Source organism: Leucopleurus acutus, assembly GCF_964270905.1.
Source record: "Leucopleurus acutus genome assembly, chromosome: 19".
In the NCBI taxonomy this organism is placed as follows: Eukaryota; Metazoa; Chordata; class Mammalia; order Artiodactyla; family Delphinidae; genus Leucopleurus; species Leucopleurus acutus.
Window position 1 is genome coordinate 19,202,580 of NC_139161.1, and position 20,298 is coordinate 19,222,877.

Below are 20,298 nucleotides of genomic sequence, written 5' to 3' on the forward strand. Positions count from 1 at the left end.
TTTTGAGGATCCAGGTGACTACTGCCTTTCAACTTGCTCTTAGGATGTCCCTTGCCAAAAACCAGTGAAACTGATTACTACCCACAAGCCTCCTGTCTACTTCCCTACATGGTTCACAAGACCTGGTTTACGTAAACCATAAAGATCAGACTCGGTGCAAACATATGTGCTCTAAAGGGGAAAACTGATGGAACAGCAAGTAGTGTTTAGCAACTAGACTACTCCAAAGAGTATATCCAGAATTCTCTGGGAATTAAAAAAACAAAAAAACCCCAGCAGAATTAAAATTAGATAGAAATTTGCAATAATATTCTAATTAATAATTTCACTATTTCATACTTAAGAATCCTAAGTCTTAGAGAGGAAAGTTAAAATTTGTCAAATGAAATAATTGTGCCTGATGAGAAACTAGATGTCCACAACCACTAACTGAGGGCCTTTAAAGCAATACTGAAAACCATGTCATCAAATATCTAAATACTAATCTGGGTTCTCTAATAAAAGTACTGCCAAGGTTCTTCTAAATTACTTGCTATGCCCTCTGATTTACCCCTTCCCCCAGTCAGAATACTAAAACCATGCCTTGAAAAAAGGAAGTAGCAGAACTTCAGTAGTTCTATTTCTGCACTTCAGTATAAGCGGCACATCCAGTTCAAGCTACATTACCAAGAGCAAACACTTCCGTTTCCATCTACATTGAGAAAGAAATTATATTTCTTCACCTAAGGTATTCACTCAAGCCCCAAAGGAGATGGCAGATGGGAAAGAAAAGTAAAGAAAGCAGATGGATGGAAAACTCAGAAGGAAAGGAAGGCAGGGATCTGCATGCCATTAACCATTACTTTTCCAGTCTTCTTTACGCTCTCATATGTTATGGTGCTTATGGTAAAAGATGCAGAGAAATCTCTCCAGCTCTTACAGTTCTTCATAAGCAAGAAGACTGAGAAAAGGATAATCATTAACAAGTCATTTTAAATGCTCTGGATAAGAAATGGCTAAATCAAATTTTTAATCGTTATAAATCATAAGAATATTCAATATATGTTTACTTCTCCCTTTCTACACACTTGGCCAATCATAACCCCTATGCCTGGAGATGCAAAGAATCATCTTCTGATTTAGCCATTTTCTGCTAACTCATTATTGTAAATTACTGATCATATTCACCAAATTATATTAAAAAGAAGGGTTTAAAATTGGTAGTGTTTCAGGCCACTTGCAAACATTATAATCTCAGGCATGGAAGAAAGTCTCATGAAATTCCACATCTCTGAGATTTGAGAGTCCCAAGTTTCCTTATCTCTTGCATTAAGTAAAGCGTGCACTCACATGTGCAGACGTGCTTAACTCTGTGAGGCCTTGTCTCCTATCATGGCAGTGACGCCTGAGACTGCTGTATGGCCACAGCAGGGCCGGGGCTAGTGAAAGGGACCTGGCTGAGACTGAGAGCTAATGGTAAGAGCGGGCAAGACACTGGGCACTAGTAGAGAAAAGGACGAGTGGTGCTTGCCAGAAGACTCCTCACAGGGGAGTGACAGGGACTGATGACGAAAGCAACAGAAGAACCGCTCACAGCCAAGGCCTCGTGCTCAAAAGTACTTCCAGAGATTAAAAACAAACGTTTTGCACAAGTAGGAGAGGGAAAACAATGCAAAATGGATAGGGCGTGAAGGTCATGTCTGCCTTCTCAGGATGAGTATTTCATGTTTAGACCTATTAATCACAAAGAAAATTCCTAAACCCATAGCTACAATTTTAAAATCTTATATCATCTTTCCAAGTGGTTCCTCTTATTTTTTAAAAAATTTTTATTGGAGTATAGTTGATTTACAATGTTGTGTTAGTTTCTGCTGTACCAGTGTACCAGTGTTAGTTTCTGCTGTACCAGCAAAGGGTACCAGTTATACACATACATATATCCACTCTTTTTAAGATTCTTTTCCCATATAGGTCATTACAGAGTACTGAGAAGAGTTCCCTGTGCAATACAGTAGGTCCTTATTAGTTATCTATTTTATATATCCTCTTATTTTGTTTTTACTATTTTTTAACTATAAAATTAACAGTTTAAAAAACTATTTTTATTAAGGGAGTCCATTTGTCAGTCTTTATTCAGAATTTCTACCAGAATGAACTAGACTAGGAAGCCTATCCCAATCCTTAAACTCAGGAGGTTATGAAAAACATTTTCATACATCTCAGCAACATCCCAGAAGTAAACTAAAGGCTATATCAAAAGGGAAAGAAAGAGGGGAGAGGGTAAAAGAATTAAGTCCCAAGTAATGATAAAAGTAACTGAGCTTTGACCTTGCGGCCAGATTTACTTTGGATCTGTGGGCAGCAGCTTGGACATGGATAGAAAAGCACACATCTGTGAGCATAGGGAGGCACTGTGTTCAGGGATGTTTCCTGATATGAGTAAGTGACATATTCCTTGAACATAGGGACCATGTCTTACCCATCTTACGCTTTACAAACAGCAGGTGCTCTTCAAATGCTCTGTGAATTAATGAGTATAAACACAATAATGTTTTCACAGTGAGTACACTGGAATTCCAGATTATTTGTTTATCAAAACCCTTGGGCGTAAGAGGCCGTGCCTGTTGCAAAAGACCTGTAACACCTGGAAAGAGTTAATCACACTGTCCCACACCCTTTAATGTGATATCGGGGACTGGTGAAAGAAGTTACCATCAGTCTCAAAATTCTCAACTCAGTGAGCAAACTGAATATTCACACCAACCCTCTCCTGGTATGTAGCCAGATCCTGATTCTCAGGAAGACTGGGCAATTAAATTCCTGTGAGCTTTTCTCCTTTCCCTGGCTCCAACAGATCCTTTTAATTAGCATGGCTTCTCTGAGTCACATCCTTAGTTACTAAGGAATGTATCATATCTTCAGCTGACTTTCTCTAGCCCCGTGGTTCTCACACTAGCATGCTTCAGAATCACCTTGTGAAAACAGATTGCTGGGCTGGGCACCACTCTCAGAGTTTCTGATTGAAAAAGTCTCGTGTGGACTGAAAATTTGCATTCTGACAAGTTCTCAGGTGAGGCTGATGTTGCTAGTTGGCAACCCCCTGCTCCAGTCTAGAGGGCTAGTGAGACTTATTCTTTCCTCAAAAGACAGAAATTACAAGTAAAACTGAGGACATATAAGATGCTAACTAAAATGGGCCTTCTATTTTTCAAAAGCTTTGCTAATTTTTGTTGTTGTTGAGCAAAGGAAATAAAGAACTTATGGGAAGGTACACTGAAGAGTGACTGGGACAATCTCTGAAATGTCTGATGTTGTTAATCTGGTGGCAAAGACACCTATTGAAAAGAGAGTTACCCATATTTTAGGCCATCAGAAAAAGCACGTCCAGGCTGAAAGCTAAGACTTCTTCTCAGGTTTAATTAGGAGGAGGAAGCCTTCTGAAAGCCTTATTCCAATCCTTTCCATGGGATCACCTCAGCAAGCTGTCACCTGGCAACTTAGTCACCTACATTTTTAACCCAGGAATTTATTAACATTTTTTCCCTACAAGGTAATAAAGTTGAGTTTATATGAAAATCCAGGAATTTCAAAAAGGCATCCTACCAATTTTCCAAACAACATAAAGAAAAGCTCTTGAAAAATTAAGTGTGATGTGCAATCTGGAGTACTTAAAAATGTGCTCAAAGGTTGACAAGCAAACATAGAGGATAAAAATTTAAATTTAACGACAAAAGGTTTGGAGATTAAACCTTTGTTATAATTTCATGTATAACTAACTGTTTCCTGTTGCTTCAACTTTAAGCATATACTTACCTTAAAATGTAAAAATTTCATCTAACTATGTTTATACAACTATTTTAGGGTTCCTTTCCCCATCTCGAGATGAAAAATTGCTGAAAATGCAAAATTATACAAAACCATGGCTGGCTGTGTACTGCATGAAAAATGGAACATAATCTGACATTTCTTCAAATAAAACAGGGTGCAGAAATGGTACTGCTTTCAAACTAGCAAATTAAAATAATTATTGGAATAAAAATATGGCCCACTTTGCTGGTGTAATATCAGCTGCTCAAATATTAAAAGAAACAATAGTCTGACCTCATCGAAAAACTGCTGAGTTTTGCGAAGTATAAATTTTAATTCAGTCAGTTCCAAGAAATTTCTCTTCAGAGCTTCCTGGTTTGTGTTGATTTCCTTCAGTTCATTTTCAATCTTCTCAAAATTGGCCTACAGAGACAACAACAACAATAACAAAACCAATTTACTCAAAGGAAGCTCAAAATGCTTGCTCTGAAAGACAGATGAATTCATCCATCCCACAGAACACTCGCCACCCAGATGGTTCAAAAGTATCTTTGAACAACACAGCAAGTACAGTCAGCCCTCCGTACCCTTGGGTTCCATACCTGCAGATTCAACTAACCATGGTTCGAAAATATTTGGGGAAAAACATTTTCCAGAAAGTTCCAAAGAGCAAAACTTGAATCTGCTGCCCACAAGCAACTATTTACCTAGCATCTACATTGTATTTACAACTACTTACATAGCATTTACATTGTATTAGGTATTATAAGTAATCCAGAGATGATTTAAAGTATACGGGAGGATGTACATAGGTTTAATGCAAATACTACAGCTATTTTATATAAGGGACTTGAGCATCAGCAGATTTTGGTATCCGAGGGACGGCCTGGAACCAATCCCCCTCAGATACTGAAGGACAACTGTATTGTTTTTACCAGGGCAATTTTCTTCATGAAAACTTTTTGGCTTAAAATGGTCTTTCTTTGTCTATAGATTCTGTTGTACACTTGGTTAAATTCCTCAGGGGACTTGGGATAGATAAAATAATTATTGAAAAGTTAATGAAAGGCTATTCATTTAGTCTATGAGATTAATAAATTACTGGATAAATTAACATTGATCCAATAAAGTTTCAATAAGCCAATAAACATTTATTTAGTCACATGTGATAGTATTTGAGATACCACAGTGTTTTTTATACCATAAAAAAGCAAATTCATTTAAGTCCCATCCACAAGAAACTTGCAATCAATAGACAATGCTGTTGCAATCAACAGACAAGGACAGCAAGAATTATTCTACTCTCCAACTACTCAGGAAATTACTTCTGCATTTAAATAGAAAGAAACTTATCTGGCTTCCTCAGAAGAATTGTTTACCTCTAAGTCAATCATGTCCCGGGGGAAGGGCACCTCCGGGTTTTCGCCAGTGTCCATAATTGGGATATTGGCTTTCCTTATCTCTTTCTCAACAAATCCTAGAAAGACAGAATCGAAACATTCATGTCTAGCTGCACATGTCTGGAATTGCCAATACTTGAGGAAAAAAATAATAAGACCCCAAACCTGGCTAAAAAGAGCTTCGTTCCAAGAAAGACACTTTTACATAAAAAAGGCAGATCGTATAAATCCTTTTTTCTCCACATTCCTCTTCCTCCTACCCTACTGTCTCTAAAGCATAGCTACCCCAAACAGGTTTATCATCCCACTACTGTCTTCTTTCCCTCTTCTGATATTAAAACTGGTCCTCATCTGTGTCAGCTCTCTACCCTTTGTGACTTCTACTGTATGATGGTTCTGGGCACAGATACTGTTGGCAGAGAGGAGCTACAGAAGAGTGCGATTCAGTAGAATAGCTGAAACTTAGCACCCTAGTGAGACAACTCCAGCCTACATGGGTTTCATTAAATTTGAAAACAGGTCAGTTTTGACTTAAAAAATACAAAAAAACAAAGCACAGAATAAGGCCCCAAAACACCAGAAGACAAAAGTGTGTCAGGTGATAACTACTGACTTAGTTTTTAGCACAGGGACTAAATTCACCTAACAGCTAACTGAAAGCTGGAATAGTATAGTAGCAAGATCTTGGATTTTGAAGACAGACAACCTGGATTCAAACACCGATCCCATCATGACAGCTTACGTTCTTCGGCAAGTCACTTAACCTCTCTAATCTTTGGTTTCTTCATTTACTAAATATGGGTACTAAATCACCCATCCTGAAGGAATGCTGTGGGGCATGAACAAAATAAAGTATATGAACACCCTAACTCTCAACAGGACCTTAATAAATGTTAGATTCTTCCCTCATAAATAGCTCAAATTAAAAGGCGGCTCTGGGGCTTCCCTGGTGGTGCAGTGGTTGGGAGTCCACCTGCCGATGCAGGGGACACGGGTTCGTGCCCCAGTCCGGGAGGATCCCACGTGCTGTGGAGCGGCTGGGCCCGTGGGCCATGGCCGCTGGGCCTGCGAATCCGGATCCTGTGCTCCGCAGCGGGAGGGGCCATGACAGTGAGAGGCCCGTGTACCGGAAAAATAAATAAAATAAAATAAAAAATTTAAAAGGGGGCTCTGCTGACATCTAAAATTGATGGTGTTCTGGGTTCTACCTCTCAGAATTCTACAGTGTAGTACTGCCATAAAACCCTTCCCATAAAAAAAAACCAGTTTCAGCTTGCAGCCTTGTCATCTCAAACAAAGTTTCTATTAAGCACCACCTAGCCCAAACACCACACGTCTACTCGTGCACAAGAAATTCATCTTTACATCCTCTTTTCTTTTCCTCCTGTCGTATTTTCTTCCTTTATTAAGAGCACTCTAATTTAAGACAAATGGCTCACTAGAGGAACATCAGACAAGGCCAAAATGCACATACGAAGCTTTCGATCCATTTCTTCACATCTTCTAACTTCATTCACAAATTTCCGCTGGAAAACGTTCACATCTGGATTTAACTGCAAAATAAGAACAGAATACCATATATTCAAATGTTACATTTCCTCTCTTTCATGAGCAACACATCCTGCAAAGTGAAAACCTAATTTAGTGTCAGTGTATGATGCGACACTAATTAAAACTTTCTACTGATCCACACAACCTGCTTTGGGACCAGTCTCACCAATGAAAAGTAAAATCCCCTCCCTCACTGCTGCAACATATTCCTGGAATGGAGGCAGATTAGACAAAGCACAGTGGCACAAAATGTTCTTCCCGGGCCAAAAGTCTCAGTGAGCACAACCACCTCCCACATTTGGGCAATGGATATAATAGAAGCTCTGCCTGGTTTTCCTTCTCTCCTTCTTCCCAATCAGAAGAGACAGAAGGCAAACTTCTCTTGTTCTTTTGACCCAGGGTCTTCACCTTCTAGGTGATAGGCTGGTTTATTCAATCATACATCACAAGTAATTTTCAAAGCAATGTGGCAGATATTCTGGGAAATGCAAATAAGAATAAAACAAGTTCCTACTCATTAAGAAGCTTGCAAACTAATAGAGAAGATGAATACAACCAATAAGAGAGCATGTGATAAATTCCATAAAAGCAATACAAAGAAAGAATTAGTTACTCAACATTTGTGGAGCACCAAATATGTCCCAGACACTGTATTAGGCACTGGCATAAATTTAAAGAATAAGAGATATCCTAGCTTTGAAGAGCTATCAGCCCCACAGAAGAAAGACACAAACCAATCAATACAACTTTTGTGATAAACGTTATTAAAGAGTAAGCAAAATATTGCTGGCAGTTTCCTATACAGTTAAACATATATCTACCTACCTCATGAATGAGCATTCTACTGCTAGGCACCCGCTTAACCGGAATGAAAACATGTCCACAGAAATTTGTAAAAGAATGTTTACAGCAGCTTTATTCATAATCGACCCAAACTGGCAATGATCCAAATGCCATCAACAGGAGACTGGATAAAGACACTGTGATATGTTCGTACCATAGAATGCTATCCAGTAATAAAAAAGAATCGACTACAGATACATATATATAAATAAGATTAAATCTCAAAAATACGAGGTTGAGTGAAAGAAGTCAGACATAAGAGTCTGTAATGTATCATTCATTTACATGAAGTTCAAGAACAGGCAAAACTAATCTATGATGGTAGAAATCAAAACAGTGGTTACCTATGATGGGTAGGGGCTGACCAGAAGTGTGCACAAGATAGCTTTCTGGGCTGCTGGAAATATTCTATACCTTGAGTCGGGTGGTGGTTATAAGGGTATATAAATTTACCAAAATCATCAACCTGTACTCCTAAGATCTATGCATTTCACTGAATATAAAGTTTACCTCCATAAAAAAGAAGAGGGGGGCTTCCCTGGTGGCGCAGTGGTTAAAAACCTGCCTGCCAATGCAGGAGACATGGGTTTGAGCCCTGGTCCGGGAAGATCCCACATGCCGTGGAGCAACTAAGCCCATGAGCCACAACTACTGAGCCTGCGCTCTTGAGCCTGTGCTCTGCAGCAAGAGAAGCCACCACAATGAGAAGCCCACGCACAGCAACGAAGAGTAGCCCCCACTCACCGCAACTAGAGAAAGCCGAGTGCGGCAATGAAGAATTAGAATTAGAGTTACCATATGACTCAGCAATCCCACTACTGGGCATATACCCAGAGAAAACCATAATTCAAAAAGACACATGCACCCCAATGTTCATTGCAGCACTATTTACAATAGCCAGGTCATGGAACAAACTAAATGCCCATCGACAGACAAACGGATAAAAAAGATGTGGTACATATATACAATGGAATATTACCCAGCCATAAAAAGGAACGAAATTGGGTCATTTGTAGAGACGTGGATGAATCTAGAGACTGTCATACAGAGTGAAGTAAGTCAGAAAAAGAAAAACATATCGCATATTAACGCATATATGTGGAACCTAGAAAAATGGTACAGATGAACCGGTTTGCAGGGCAGAAATTGAGACACAGAAGTAGAGAACAAACGTATGGACACCAAGGGGGAAAAGCAGTGGCGGGTGGTGGTGGTGGTGGTGGTATGAATTGGGAGATTGGGATTGACACGTATACACTGATGTGTATAAAATGGATGACTAATAAGAACCTGCTGTATAAAAAAATAAATAGGGCTTCCCTGGTGATGCAGTGGTGGAGAGTCCACCTGCCAATGCAGGGTACACGGGTTCAAGCCCTGGTCCAGGAGGATCCCATGTGCCACGAAGCGGCTGAGCCCATGCTCCACAACTACTGAGCCTGCGCTCTAGAGCCCGTAAGCCACAACTGCTGAGCCCATGTGCTACAACTACTGAGCCCACAAGCCTAGAGCCCATGCTCCACAACAGGAGAGGCCACCGCAGTGGGAGGCCCGCGCACCGCGGCGAGGAGTGGCCCCCGCTCGCCGCAGCTGGGGAGAGCCCACGCGCAGCAACGAGGACCCAACACAGCCAAAAATAAATAAATAAAATAAATAAAGTTATAAAAAATAAATAAAATAAAATTCAAAAAAAAGACAATGCAGCCATAAATAAATAAATAAATGTTTTAAAAAAGAATGAACTGTGAGAGAGAGAGAGAGACTGGTAACAGAGAACCTAGCAAGGAAATTATTGGTATTATGTATTACATTAATATTAGACAGATGGAATCTACGGTAAAAACCATTATTAGAGATTAAGAGAATCACTACATAATGATAGTAAGAACAATTCCCAGGAAAAGGAAACAATTCCAAACTTGTGTGTCTCTAATAAAGTGCTTATTTGTTTTTGTTTTGCTTTGGTTTTTTTCACTGAGCAGGCGCTACTCAGCCTCTCATTCAGAAATTTCCACTTCAATAAACAAGACATTCTGAAGCGAAAGTAGCCACAAGACTCATGGTAACTTTACTGGTTTCATAATCAAGAGTCAAGGTTCAACTGTAGCCACACCATGGCCTGCTTTGGATAAGAAGTCCTGAAATATGTGGGCAAGGCATTCTCAAAATATTTCAAACAAACATTAACAGAACTACAAGAAAAAACTGACAAATCTGTCTACGTAGTGAGAAATTTTAATACAATTTTAAAACTATTGATACATCAAGTCCACCAAATATTATAAAAGGACAGAGAAAATTTGAACAACGTAATCAGCTTAATCTAACACACACACACACATTTTCTAACACTGCATCCAATAGTTCTCTCTTCAAGAGTTCTTTTAAAAAAACTGACCACAAAATAGGTCACACAGCAAGTCTCAGTATAGAATTGGTACCATAAAATGTTCTCTATCATGCAATTAAGTTAGAAATCCATATCAAAAATACAACTTAACATACTTGGAAATTCTAAAATAGCTCTAAGTAATTCACAGCACAAAGAAGAAGTCATAACGAAAATCAATCTCTCTTTTTTTTTTCCTGTGGCCATGCCACGTGGCTTGCGGGATCTTAGTTCCCCGGCCAGGGATCAAACCCAGGCCCTCGGCAGTGAGAGCACACAGTCCTAATCACTGGACTGCCAGGGAATTCCCTGAAATATCTTAAAATATTTAGAATGGAATGATAAAGAAAATGCTAGAGATCAAACTTTGTAGGATGCAGTTAAAGTGGTATTTAAAGGGAACTTTATAGACTTAGATGCAAATAGAAAAGACTAAAAAATTAATGTGTCAAGTGTTCAAGAAGTTAAAAAAAAAGATAACAGGAAGTAGAAAACAACAAAGAGCAGAAATTGGGACTTCCCTGGTGGTCCAGTGGTTAAGACTCCACCTTCCAATGCAGGGGGTGCAGATTTGATCCCTGGTTGGGGAGCTAAGATCCCACATGCCTTGGGCCAAAAAACCAAAAAACATAAAACAGAAGCAATATTGTAACAAATTCAATAAAAAGAGTTAAAAAAATTTTTAAAAAGAGCAGAAATGAATAAAAGTTCCTGAACAAAACAAAGTCAAAAGCTGACTTTTTTCTTTTATTCTTCTTTATCATTTTATTTGTTATCATTTTTTCTTAAAAGCTGGTTATTTAAAAAGACAAAATGGACCAAATTTTTATAAGACTGAGAGAAGGCATAAATAAACATAAGAATAGAAAAAGTTCACTACAGATAGAAATTTCAATAGTTAAAATATACCCATCTAGAAACACCAGGCCTAGAAGGTTTAAAGATAGGTTCTTTCAAAGACTAGATAAGCCCAAAGCTAAGAAAAACTATTCCAATGAGGAGACAAATGAAAGGAACATTCCTCAACCAATAAGTGAGATTGGCTAGTATAATCTTTATACCAAAATAAGATAGGAATAGTTTGAGAAAGGACAATTACAGACCAATATCATTTATAAATATAAATGAAAAAATCCTAATAAAATTATTAGGAAATTGAACCCTAAAATTCTTTTGAATACACCTCATGACCAAGTTTCCCAGGCTTACAAGGATGATTTTACGTTTAAAAAAACTATACAAATGGTCTGTAAGCATATGAAAAAGGCTCCACATCATTAGCCATGAGGGAAATGCAAAGCAAAACCACTGTGAGGGCTTCCCTGGTGGCGCAGTGGTTGAGAGTCCGCCTGCTGATGCAGGGGACACGGTTCGTGCCCCGGTCTGGGAAGATCCCACATGCCGCGGAGCAGCTAGGCTAGGCCCGTGAGCCATGGCCGCTGAGCCTGCACGTCCCGAGCCTGTGCTCCGCAACAGGAGAGGCCACAACAGTGAGAGGCCCACGTACTGCAAAAAAAACAAACAAAAAAAAAAACAGGGCAATATCTTTTGTATAGAAGATAAGTAACAACTAGTTCTATACTGAAACCACTTCTTATACTGAAACCACTCATTTTAATATGCTGCATATTTTCATACTTAAAAAAAGATACAAATAAGAAAGAAAAGTACAGATACATGCTACAATATAGATGAACCTTGAAAACATTACGTTAAATGAAAGAAGCCAGACACAAAAGACTACATATTGTATGACTCCATTCACATGAAATGTCCAAGAATAGGCAAATCCACAGAAACAGCAATGAAGATTAGTGGTTACCAGGGGCTGGGGGTGGGGAGTGGGGTTGGGAGGAAATGGGGAGGGACTGTTAATGGCTACAGGGTTTCTTACTGGGGTGATGAAAATGTTCTAAAATTGATTGTGGTGATGGTTGTACAATTCTGTGAATATACTAAAAGTCATTAAATTGTACACTTTAAATGGATAAATTGTATGGTATGTGAATTATATCTCAGTAAAGCTGTTAAAAAAATTAGTAGGAAAAAATATGGCTATGTAATTCACCAAATTAACAGATTAAAGGAGAAAAAAACATGGCAACCTCAATAAGGAAAGGCATTAAATAAAATTCCACAACCATTTGTGACAGTAACTTCAGAAAATCAGAAGTTGAAAGGAATCTGCATAATCTAATAGAATTTTCCAAAAAATTAAGAATGTCTTATTTAAATTATAAAATATTTAAGATTCCCCTTAAAGTTTGAAGCAAGACAGGCATAATACATAATAGATACAAAGCATTTTGCCCTATTTCCTTATTAACAATAATCCCAATTTTGTGTAGGGCAGCAACTGCTCAGCTGAAAAAAAAAGAAAACCACCACATTTCCCAGACTCTCCTGCAGCTACAGTATGCCATAATTTTGGCCAATGATAAATTAGCAAAGTCTGCTGAGGATTTCTGGGAAAGTTGTTTTCCTCCGTATGTAAGTACTTCCCCCTCCTCCTTGCACTTCTTTCTTCCTGTCTAGAATATGGAAGAAATGCTGGGAGCTGTGGTGGTCGTCTATAAGGACAAAGGCCAAATGCTCAAGGATGGCCAAAAAGAAACACAGAATGATCTTAGGACACTGATGACAGCGTGAAGCTGGGCATCATGTTACATGAGAAAAGTACACCCCTAACATTTGGGTCTTCAGTTACATACAGCTAAACACAATCCTAACCAGTATTAGCTTGCTCTTACTCTTCATCCACACGTTATGTTATTGGGACTTCTCTGGTGGTCCAGTGGGTAAGACTCCGAGCTCCCAATGCAGGGGGCCCAGGTTCAATCCCTGGTCAGGGAACTGGATCCTGCATATGGGCCACAACTAAGAGTCTGCATGCTGCAACTAAGAAGGCTGCATGCTGCAACTATGAGCCTACATGTCACAACTAAAAATCCCACATACCACAAGGAAGATCCCACCGCATGCCACAACTGAGACTTGGTGCAGACAAAATAAACAAATAAATATTAAAAAATAAATTTAAAAAAAGTTATGTTATTAGAGGTCCCAATGGATACAGTAAAATAAGAGAAAGAAAAGGAAAAGGATTTGAAAGAAACAGTTCACTCTCTGACAGTGCAGTAAAAAAGATTATATCAAATGTAGCAAAATGTTAACAACTGGTGAATCTACATTAGAGTATTTAGGCTTGAAATTTTTCAAGATAAAAATTTAGGAGGGGGCTTCCCTGGTGACGCAGTGGTTGAGAGTTCGCCTGCTGATGCAGGGGACATGGGTTCGTGCCCTGGTCCGGGAAGATCTCACATACCGTGGAGCGGCTGGGCCCGTGAGCCATGACCGCTGAGCCTGCGCGTCTGGAGCCTGTGCTCCGCGACGGGAAAGGCCACAACAGTGAGAGGCCCGCGTACCGCAAAAAAAAAAAATTTAGGAGGGACTTCCCTGGTGGCGCAGTGGTTAAGAATCCACTTGCTAATGCAGGGGATGTGGGTTCCATCCCTCGTCCAGGAAGATCCCACATGCCACAGAGCAACTAAGCCCATGCGCCCCAACTACTGAGCCTGCGCTCTAGAGCCCGCGAGCCACAACTACTGAGCCCACGTGCCGCAACTACTGAAGCCCATGCGTCTACAGCCTGTGCTCTGCACCAAGAGAAGCCACCACAATGAGAAGCCTGCGTACTGCAACAAAGAGTAGCCCCTGCTCGCCACAACTATAGAAAGCCTGTGCACAGCAACAAAGACTCAACACAGCCAAAAATAAATGAAAAAAGAAAAATTTAGGAAAACAGAAAATACTGATAACAAAAAAAGAAAAATAAACTTTATATGTATGACAAAATATACCAAAAACAGAGGGAAAAGACAAGCCACAGCCTGGAAGAAGTTATCAGTAGACGATTAGAAAAAAGATTAGCTTCCAGAGTACATGAAGAACTTGAAAAAAAAATCCTACAGGTCAATACAGAAGACAAGCAAACCCAATAGAAAAACTTTAGGCAGATAATATAGACAGACATTCATGGAAAATGAAACCCATTATGTCCAATAAACAAATAAGATACTAAATGTACTAATCTAGAAAATGCAAATTAAAACAACAAGATACCACTTCACAACCATCAGACTGGCAAATTTCTTTCTGCCAGCGATGGGAGCATGAACAGGTACATTCACTCTGAAGTTCACTCTGATAACATCTAACAGTTAGGGATGCACACGATGCTCAGCAGTGCACCTCCTGGTTATAATCCCTGGAGCAGCAGCAGGTCCATGGAATCGATACCCTTTTCTTGTAACACTAGGACATCATTTGCCTTTTTCATTCTCATTCTCTCATGAGTGTTTCAGTGAAGTTTTCCAGAGGCTCATGAGATACATCACAGCAGACTGACTGCAGAAGCAAATGAGAATCCAGCTTTCTGCTAATTCAAACACTAAAAGATTTTCAAAAGTGTAAAAGCAGTATCCCTCTTCTCGAAACTATTTTTTTGTTTTGGAAAACATAGCTATTTTTCATAAAAATGTTATGATAACATGTAGTAGGTTTATTATTATAATTTTTAAATGATTTAATAAGTAAATACTTCAAACATTTCTCAGTTTTAATTTCCAGTACAATAATATCGCTAACTGTAACTCTTATAAAAGCCCTCTGGGGTCCTCAATTTTTTAAGAGTCTAAAGAGGTCCTTAGACCAAAAAGTTTGAGAACCACTGCCCTGGAGAAACTATCACACGTGTATACCACAAGACATATATATGAATCTTCCTTGCACCACTGTTGAGCAAAGAATTGCAATCAACCAAAATGTTCATCAAAAGGAAAAAATGATAAACTGTATATTCTTACAATAACTATATAGCAATTTAAAGGAATGAACTAGCACTATCTGTATCAACGTGGTTAAATCTTACAAACATTAAATTTAAAAAGTACTTGCTGAAGGATACACACAACATGAAACCATATACATAGTTTTAAAACATAAAATTATACTATATATTATTTAGTGATACATACATACATACACAGCAAAAGTGGAAAAAAACAAGGAAACGATAAAAGCAAAAATTGTAGAGATTACCTTTGTGAGGGAGGAGAGAGACATGAATGGCAGGGAAGGATACACAGGAGCTTTCAATTATTTGTGGAATGTTTCTCTTAATTAGATAGTAGAAACATAGTTACAGGCATAACTCGTTTTACTGTATTTCACATTATTGCACTTTGCAGATATCACTTTGTTTTACAAATTGAAGGTTTGTGGCAACCCTGCATTGAGGAAGGTTGATCAGCACCATTATTCCAACAGCATTTGCTCACTTCGTGTCTCTGTGTCACATTTTGGTAATTCTCTGAGTATTTCAAACTTTTCCAGTATTATATCTGTTATGGTGATCAGTGATCTTTTGATTGCAAAAAGATTACGACTTGCTGAAGACTCAGATGATGGTTAGCATTTTTTAGCAACAAACTATTTTTTAATTAATATACGTACATTTTTTTTAAGACATAATGCTACTGCACACTTAATACACTACAGTTTAGTCTATAGCCTACAGTATAAACATAACTTGTGGGAATCTTAGTTCCCCGACCAGGGATTGAACCTGTACCCTCGGCAGTGAAAGCATGGAGTCCTAACCACTGGACCACCAGGGAATTCCCAACATAACTTTTACATGCACTGGGAAACCAAAAAATTTGTGTGACTAGCTTTATTGAGATACTCACTTTACTGTAGTGGTCTGGAACTAAAATAAATATTCATTGTATTAGTCCCTATAATGTTTTGTATGACTGAAATACAACATAAGTAAAAGTTAAGAATACTGAATAGACACAATGGGTGTTAGGTAGGGAGACACCATAGTACCAGACAAAGGATTGCAAATTAAGGATGGCTTAGGTTTGATTCAGGTTTCAAGTCTAGAAAACTGGAAGAATATTGATGCATTAGCTCATCTTTAGAAAGTCAGGATGAAGAAATAGTTTGTTAAAAGGCAAGGTGCTGGGATTTAGACATAACAAGCTTGAGAAGCAGAGATGACAAAAATCTTTTTTGGGGGGAGGTGGGATGGGGGGACAAAGGCCTTCTGAGCTATTTTATTTTATTCTTTTTAATTGAAGTACAGTTAATTTACAATGTAGTGTTAAGACAGAAATCTTAGAGAGTTGTTAATTCAGGGATGGTGTTTGGGAGGTCAGGACCAGAGACACAGATTTGGGACTCGCTGAGTAAAGATGGAAGATTTGACGATAGATGAGCTCACCAAAAGAAAAAAAAAAAAAGTGATAGGGAAGATGTGGGTACAGAGAAGCTTAGCCAGAGAGAGCAAAGAAAAGAGTTTTGGGAACACTGACACCTATGGCAGGAGTAAGGAACATAAGAGAGTGGTTGGTGGAAGATAACAATGAGTTTTCAGAAAGGTAAGAAAAGGAACCAGAGTCAGGGAGGAGAACATTTGAAGAGAGTTGATATAAAAGAGTTCAAAGCGAATAGGGAATAAGACCACATCACCGGATTATATTTGTGCAATTTCGGCTCAGACTGAGAACTTCTTGAAAGCTTGCCAATTCCAGGAAGCCAAAACTGATTAATTCCACCCCTTTCTGACCACTCCTCTTTCATCCATCCATTCATTCCAACAAATATTGATTATCTTTTATGTGGGCACTAAGGATATAATAACGAATGTCTCTGTCTTCCTGGTGTTTAGATCACAGTAGAAGAGAGATTCTTTAATCAGCCAGTCGCACCGATGAATGGAAAATCACGACTATGATGACTGTTATAAATGAGAGGTACATGGAGCTTTGAGACTGCATCACGAGGAACTGTTACCTGCCCCCTCCTTTCAGCAGCGTAGATTGTGCCTTCAGATTGCAAGCCCCATAGGTCATACTTTTTTATATTCTTAGACTGTCCATTTTCTTCTGATATCTCCTCCAAGTGCCCAGCATAATGCTTCAGAACAATGGGTATTCAGTATACGCTTACTTATATACTATATGTCTGTAACTGGATGCTTCAGATTTTGTAATAAATATGTCCTATTGTATGGAAGAGCTATGACACTTTTTAAAAAATACTGTACTGTGAAAAAAAAAAAAAAAAATACTGTACTGTGGGTGTTAAGGAGCCCAAAAGCAAAGTGCAAGCCTTGAACAGGTTAGTCTGGTGTCCTCCACCTGCATCCCAAGCAATTACCTTGAGAATGCTTAAGATTATTCTCAAAGCGGTAGCTAGTAAAAGTATGGAAGGATTGGCACAAAACATTCTCATCTCTACAAAGACAACTTGAAATGTACATTCTTCCAATAGTAAGCCAGTGCTATAATGTTATTTTTGAAAATAAAAAGCAAAACGTTCGTCTTAAGGCAAATTGGCCATGATATGACAGGAAAAATAGAGTTCAGCGGTAATCAAGAAGCAGCCCCATAACTACTTACATCACGAAACTGAACCTTTCCGAGTTCTCCTAATTCACTGACACAACAATAAGCAGCTTCTGACTGTAGGAAAAGCTGGGCCAGGGTCATCTCCTCACTCCGGAAAAGCTCCCCCATGGCAGCAGAAAGGACCGGTCAACTGAGTACCTGGATTTCTCTCCAACCTAAGGCAAAAAGAGAAAATTATATGACCTTGGAATTATCAAGAGGACTGAGAGCAAACAACACCCCAGGAAGCCTCTTCTGTTTTGCATTTCATTTCTTCCACTCCATGCTGACAGGTCTTTAACAACTGTTTTGACATCCTTCTTAGAAAGACAGAAAGGAGAAATTGCAACGGCTGTTACTGAATCTTCTCCCAAAGAGTGTCTGATGAACAGTCACTTCCTTTGCACTCGACGTCAGGATTGAATGACAATAATTTGGGACATCTCAATACATAAGAACGTATTCAGATTAAAAACAGAAACTGGGAATCCGAAACAGCTCTTTAAATACCTTGGACACAATATTATGAGGCAGCTGACATTTTTTTTTCCTGTGTCAGGAAACAAACAGAAGAGACCTCGGTTACCCTGTCATAAAGCATGTCTCCGTTGCACCTAGTTTTCTATCCTCTACTGCTAATTTCTAACAAAGTCCCAGGACTGCCCTAAAGGTACGGCCACCTTAAAGGGTTTAACTTTCCAAACTCCTCGGAAAACATCATTTTCTCCCAAAAGAATCTAAGCACATAAGCATTAACTTAAAAAACAAAAACAGAAAAACACAGAAACAGCTTACACATTAAGCTCAATTTCAAGTCAAGCATGACAGGAATACATGGTAATGACAAAGCAATTTTAAGTCACAGAGAATAAGCTTTGGACCTCCGCAGCTTTCCGTTTCTTATCCCCACCTTCAAGATTAACTACATTCTTCCATCTGTTAAAGCTTCGCATGAATAAGCCAATAAAGATTTCCTTTTCAGTCGGTCTTACCGTTACCGGGTAGGAAAGACAATTGGCGCTATCAGTGGTCCTGAAACTGCAATTATTTATTCTCAATCAGCTATTGTAAGGCACAGGCTGTACAGAATCTAAACTCAACAAAATGTAAGGTATTTTTAGTATCATGTGGGCATCCCTAATGATAGGTGAAACTGGCATCAAAGGAAGAGCTATTCTTCCGGAAGCCTGGGAGAAATCTGAACGACAAAACCTTTGTGCATTTGACGTTCAAGGCAGCAAAGCCACGCATTCAGATACAAGCAAGAATTTCTCAAGAGATCATGTAGCTTGACTTTAAGACTGCCTACACCTGAATCATCCAGAACAGCTGTTAACAGATCCCACACTACCCTCAACAAGAATAGATTCCACAACCTCTAAACACATAAAATTATGCCAGACCAGCATAGTTCAGAGGCTGCCGATAATGACAGCCTCCAATGAGTTGCCTCCCTGTTTCTGTTCTTTAATGATTACAAGTCTCCCTAGAACATCTCTATCCCACTGGAACCAAAGAGAAAACTAAAAAGGCCACAGCACTTCGGGCGCGTGGGGGTCGCAAAAAAAAAATATGAAGAAACAGTAATCCTGCGCAAGAGGAGTCCAAATAAAGTGTTCCCGAGCCCTGCCTCACGACTGTCATCCAGTCCTCGCCTCCTAACGAGCTGTTCGAATTCACCTGCCTCGTTTCCTGTCTACCTAGTGAGAAGGAGGAATTCTCTGAGCCCAGGCACACCTACCTCCCGGAGTGGGGAATAAAAGGTGATAATCCTCAAATGGGGAGCCCCTTTAAGAAGCCCCCCGATTCTTCAGCCTACCCAATAACCTTCAGTTCCTCCACCTTCCACTTAGATGGGGTAAGGGATCGGGGCCTCCAAAAGGGAGTGAACCTCCTGTTTCTCTGCCCAGAGGAGGGGTGCCCGAAGAGGGGTGAACCCCCATTTCCTCTGAGACCTGAAGCCCCTGCTAATTCCTTTGACAACCGAGGGGGCCGTTAGAAGGGTTTGCTGTGCCCCTCGGAGGCCGCTCCCTGCCGCGCTGTACCTACAGCCCCAGCTCACCTCCGGCCGCGGGAAGGCCGCCGCCAAAGCAACCGCCGCAGACCAACGCCGCAGCCTCCTCAGCTCCCGGCAGCGGCACCTCGACGTGCGTGCGTCCGCAAAGCCCCGCCCCCGCGCTGCCGCCGGCCTCCTCCCCCACGATGACCTCATTGCCGTTGGCCAATGGGGTGAGGACTCGGCCGGAGGCCTCATTGCGGAGTCGCGGGGGCGTGGGCGAGACCCTGCGTGCTGACGCCATCTTGTTCCCGCAGCCTCGGCTGCCGGCCCCAGGAGGGCGGGTGTGTGGGGCGGGCGGTGCAGGTGCTCTAGGCCTTAAGTCCTTGAGCCCTTCAGAATCCTTTCTCACTAATATGTATCCTTGAGGCCAGGCTGCCTGCTTTCTTTATTTTCATACCCAAGGAATTAATTCACAACTTTTTCCTCCTCGAGGGAAGTAGCAAGAAGGAGAGAAATTATTATGAAATGACTGGAGAGCTCGAGCGGAGCAATCTACTCTGCGCGCGCGCGCGCACACACACACCCTTTTTCCTTATTATGCAGGGGAGAAAATTTGAGCCCTAGAGTGGAGAACGACTTGCTAAAGGTACTAGATCCTGTAGAGGAGCCTTGATCAGGGGGCTCATTCATTTAAGAATAGAGAACCCCTCTTTAAAAAGGTATTTGCTTCAGTCCTTCCAGCAACTGTCCAGGTTCTATTTTTCTCCAGTTAACAGTGGGAGAAACTGTGGTGCTCCAAGGACAATGGTGCTTCAAGGACAAAGAACGACCCTGCGTGAAAAAGTGTCAGCGTTACACCCCCTACTGGACTCC

General features: G+C 40.1%; 1 protein-coding gene across 2 annotated transcripts in view; it reads right to left on the reverse strand.

Annotated features, from left to right (window-relative positions):
• ATP6V0A1 (ATPase H+ transporting V0 subunit a1) overlaps positions 1-19,580 on the reverse strand; it is a 54,053-nt gene extending 34,473 nt beyond the window's left edge. For both annotated transcript variants that reach the window (XM_082860722.1, XM_082860721.1), the window contains exons 1-5: positions 19,489-19,580; positions 17,439-17,602; positions 6,661-6,739; positions 5,166-5,263; positions 4,081-4,209 (exon numbers count right to left, since the gene is read on the reverse strand). In XM_082860722.1, the coding sequence (XP_082716848.1) occupies positions 4,081-4,209; positions 5,166-5,263; positions 6,661-6,739; positions 17,439-17,555 (423 nt within the window). In that variant the 5' untranslated portion in view covers positions 17,556-17,602; positions 19,489-19,580. The remainder of the gene's footprint in view (positions 1-4,080; positions 4,210-5,165; positions 5,264-6,660; positions 6,740-17,438; positions 17,603-19,488) is intronic.
• Between the last annotated feature and the right edge of the window lie 718 nt (positions 19,581-20,298).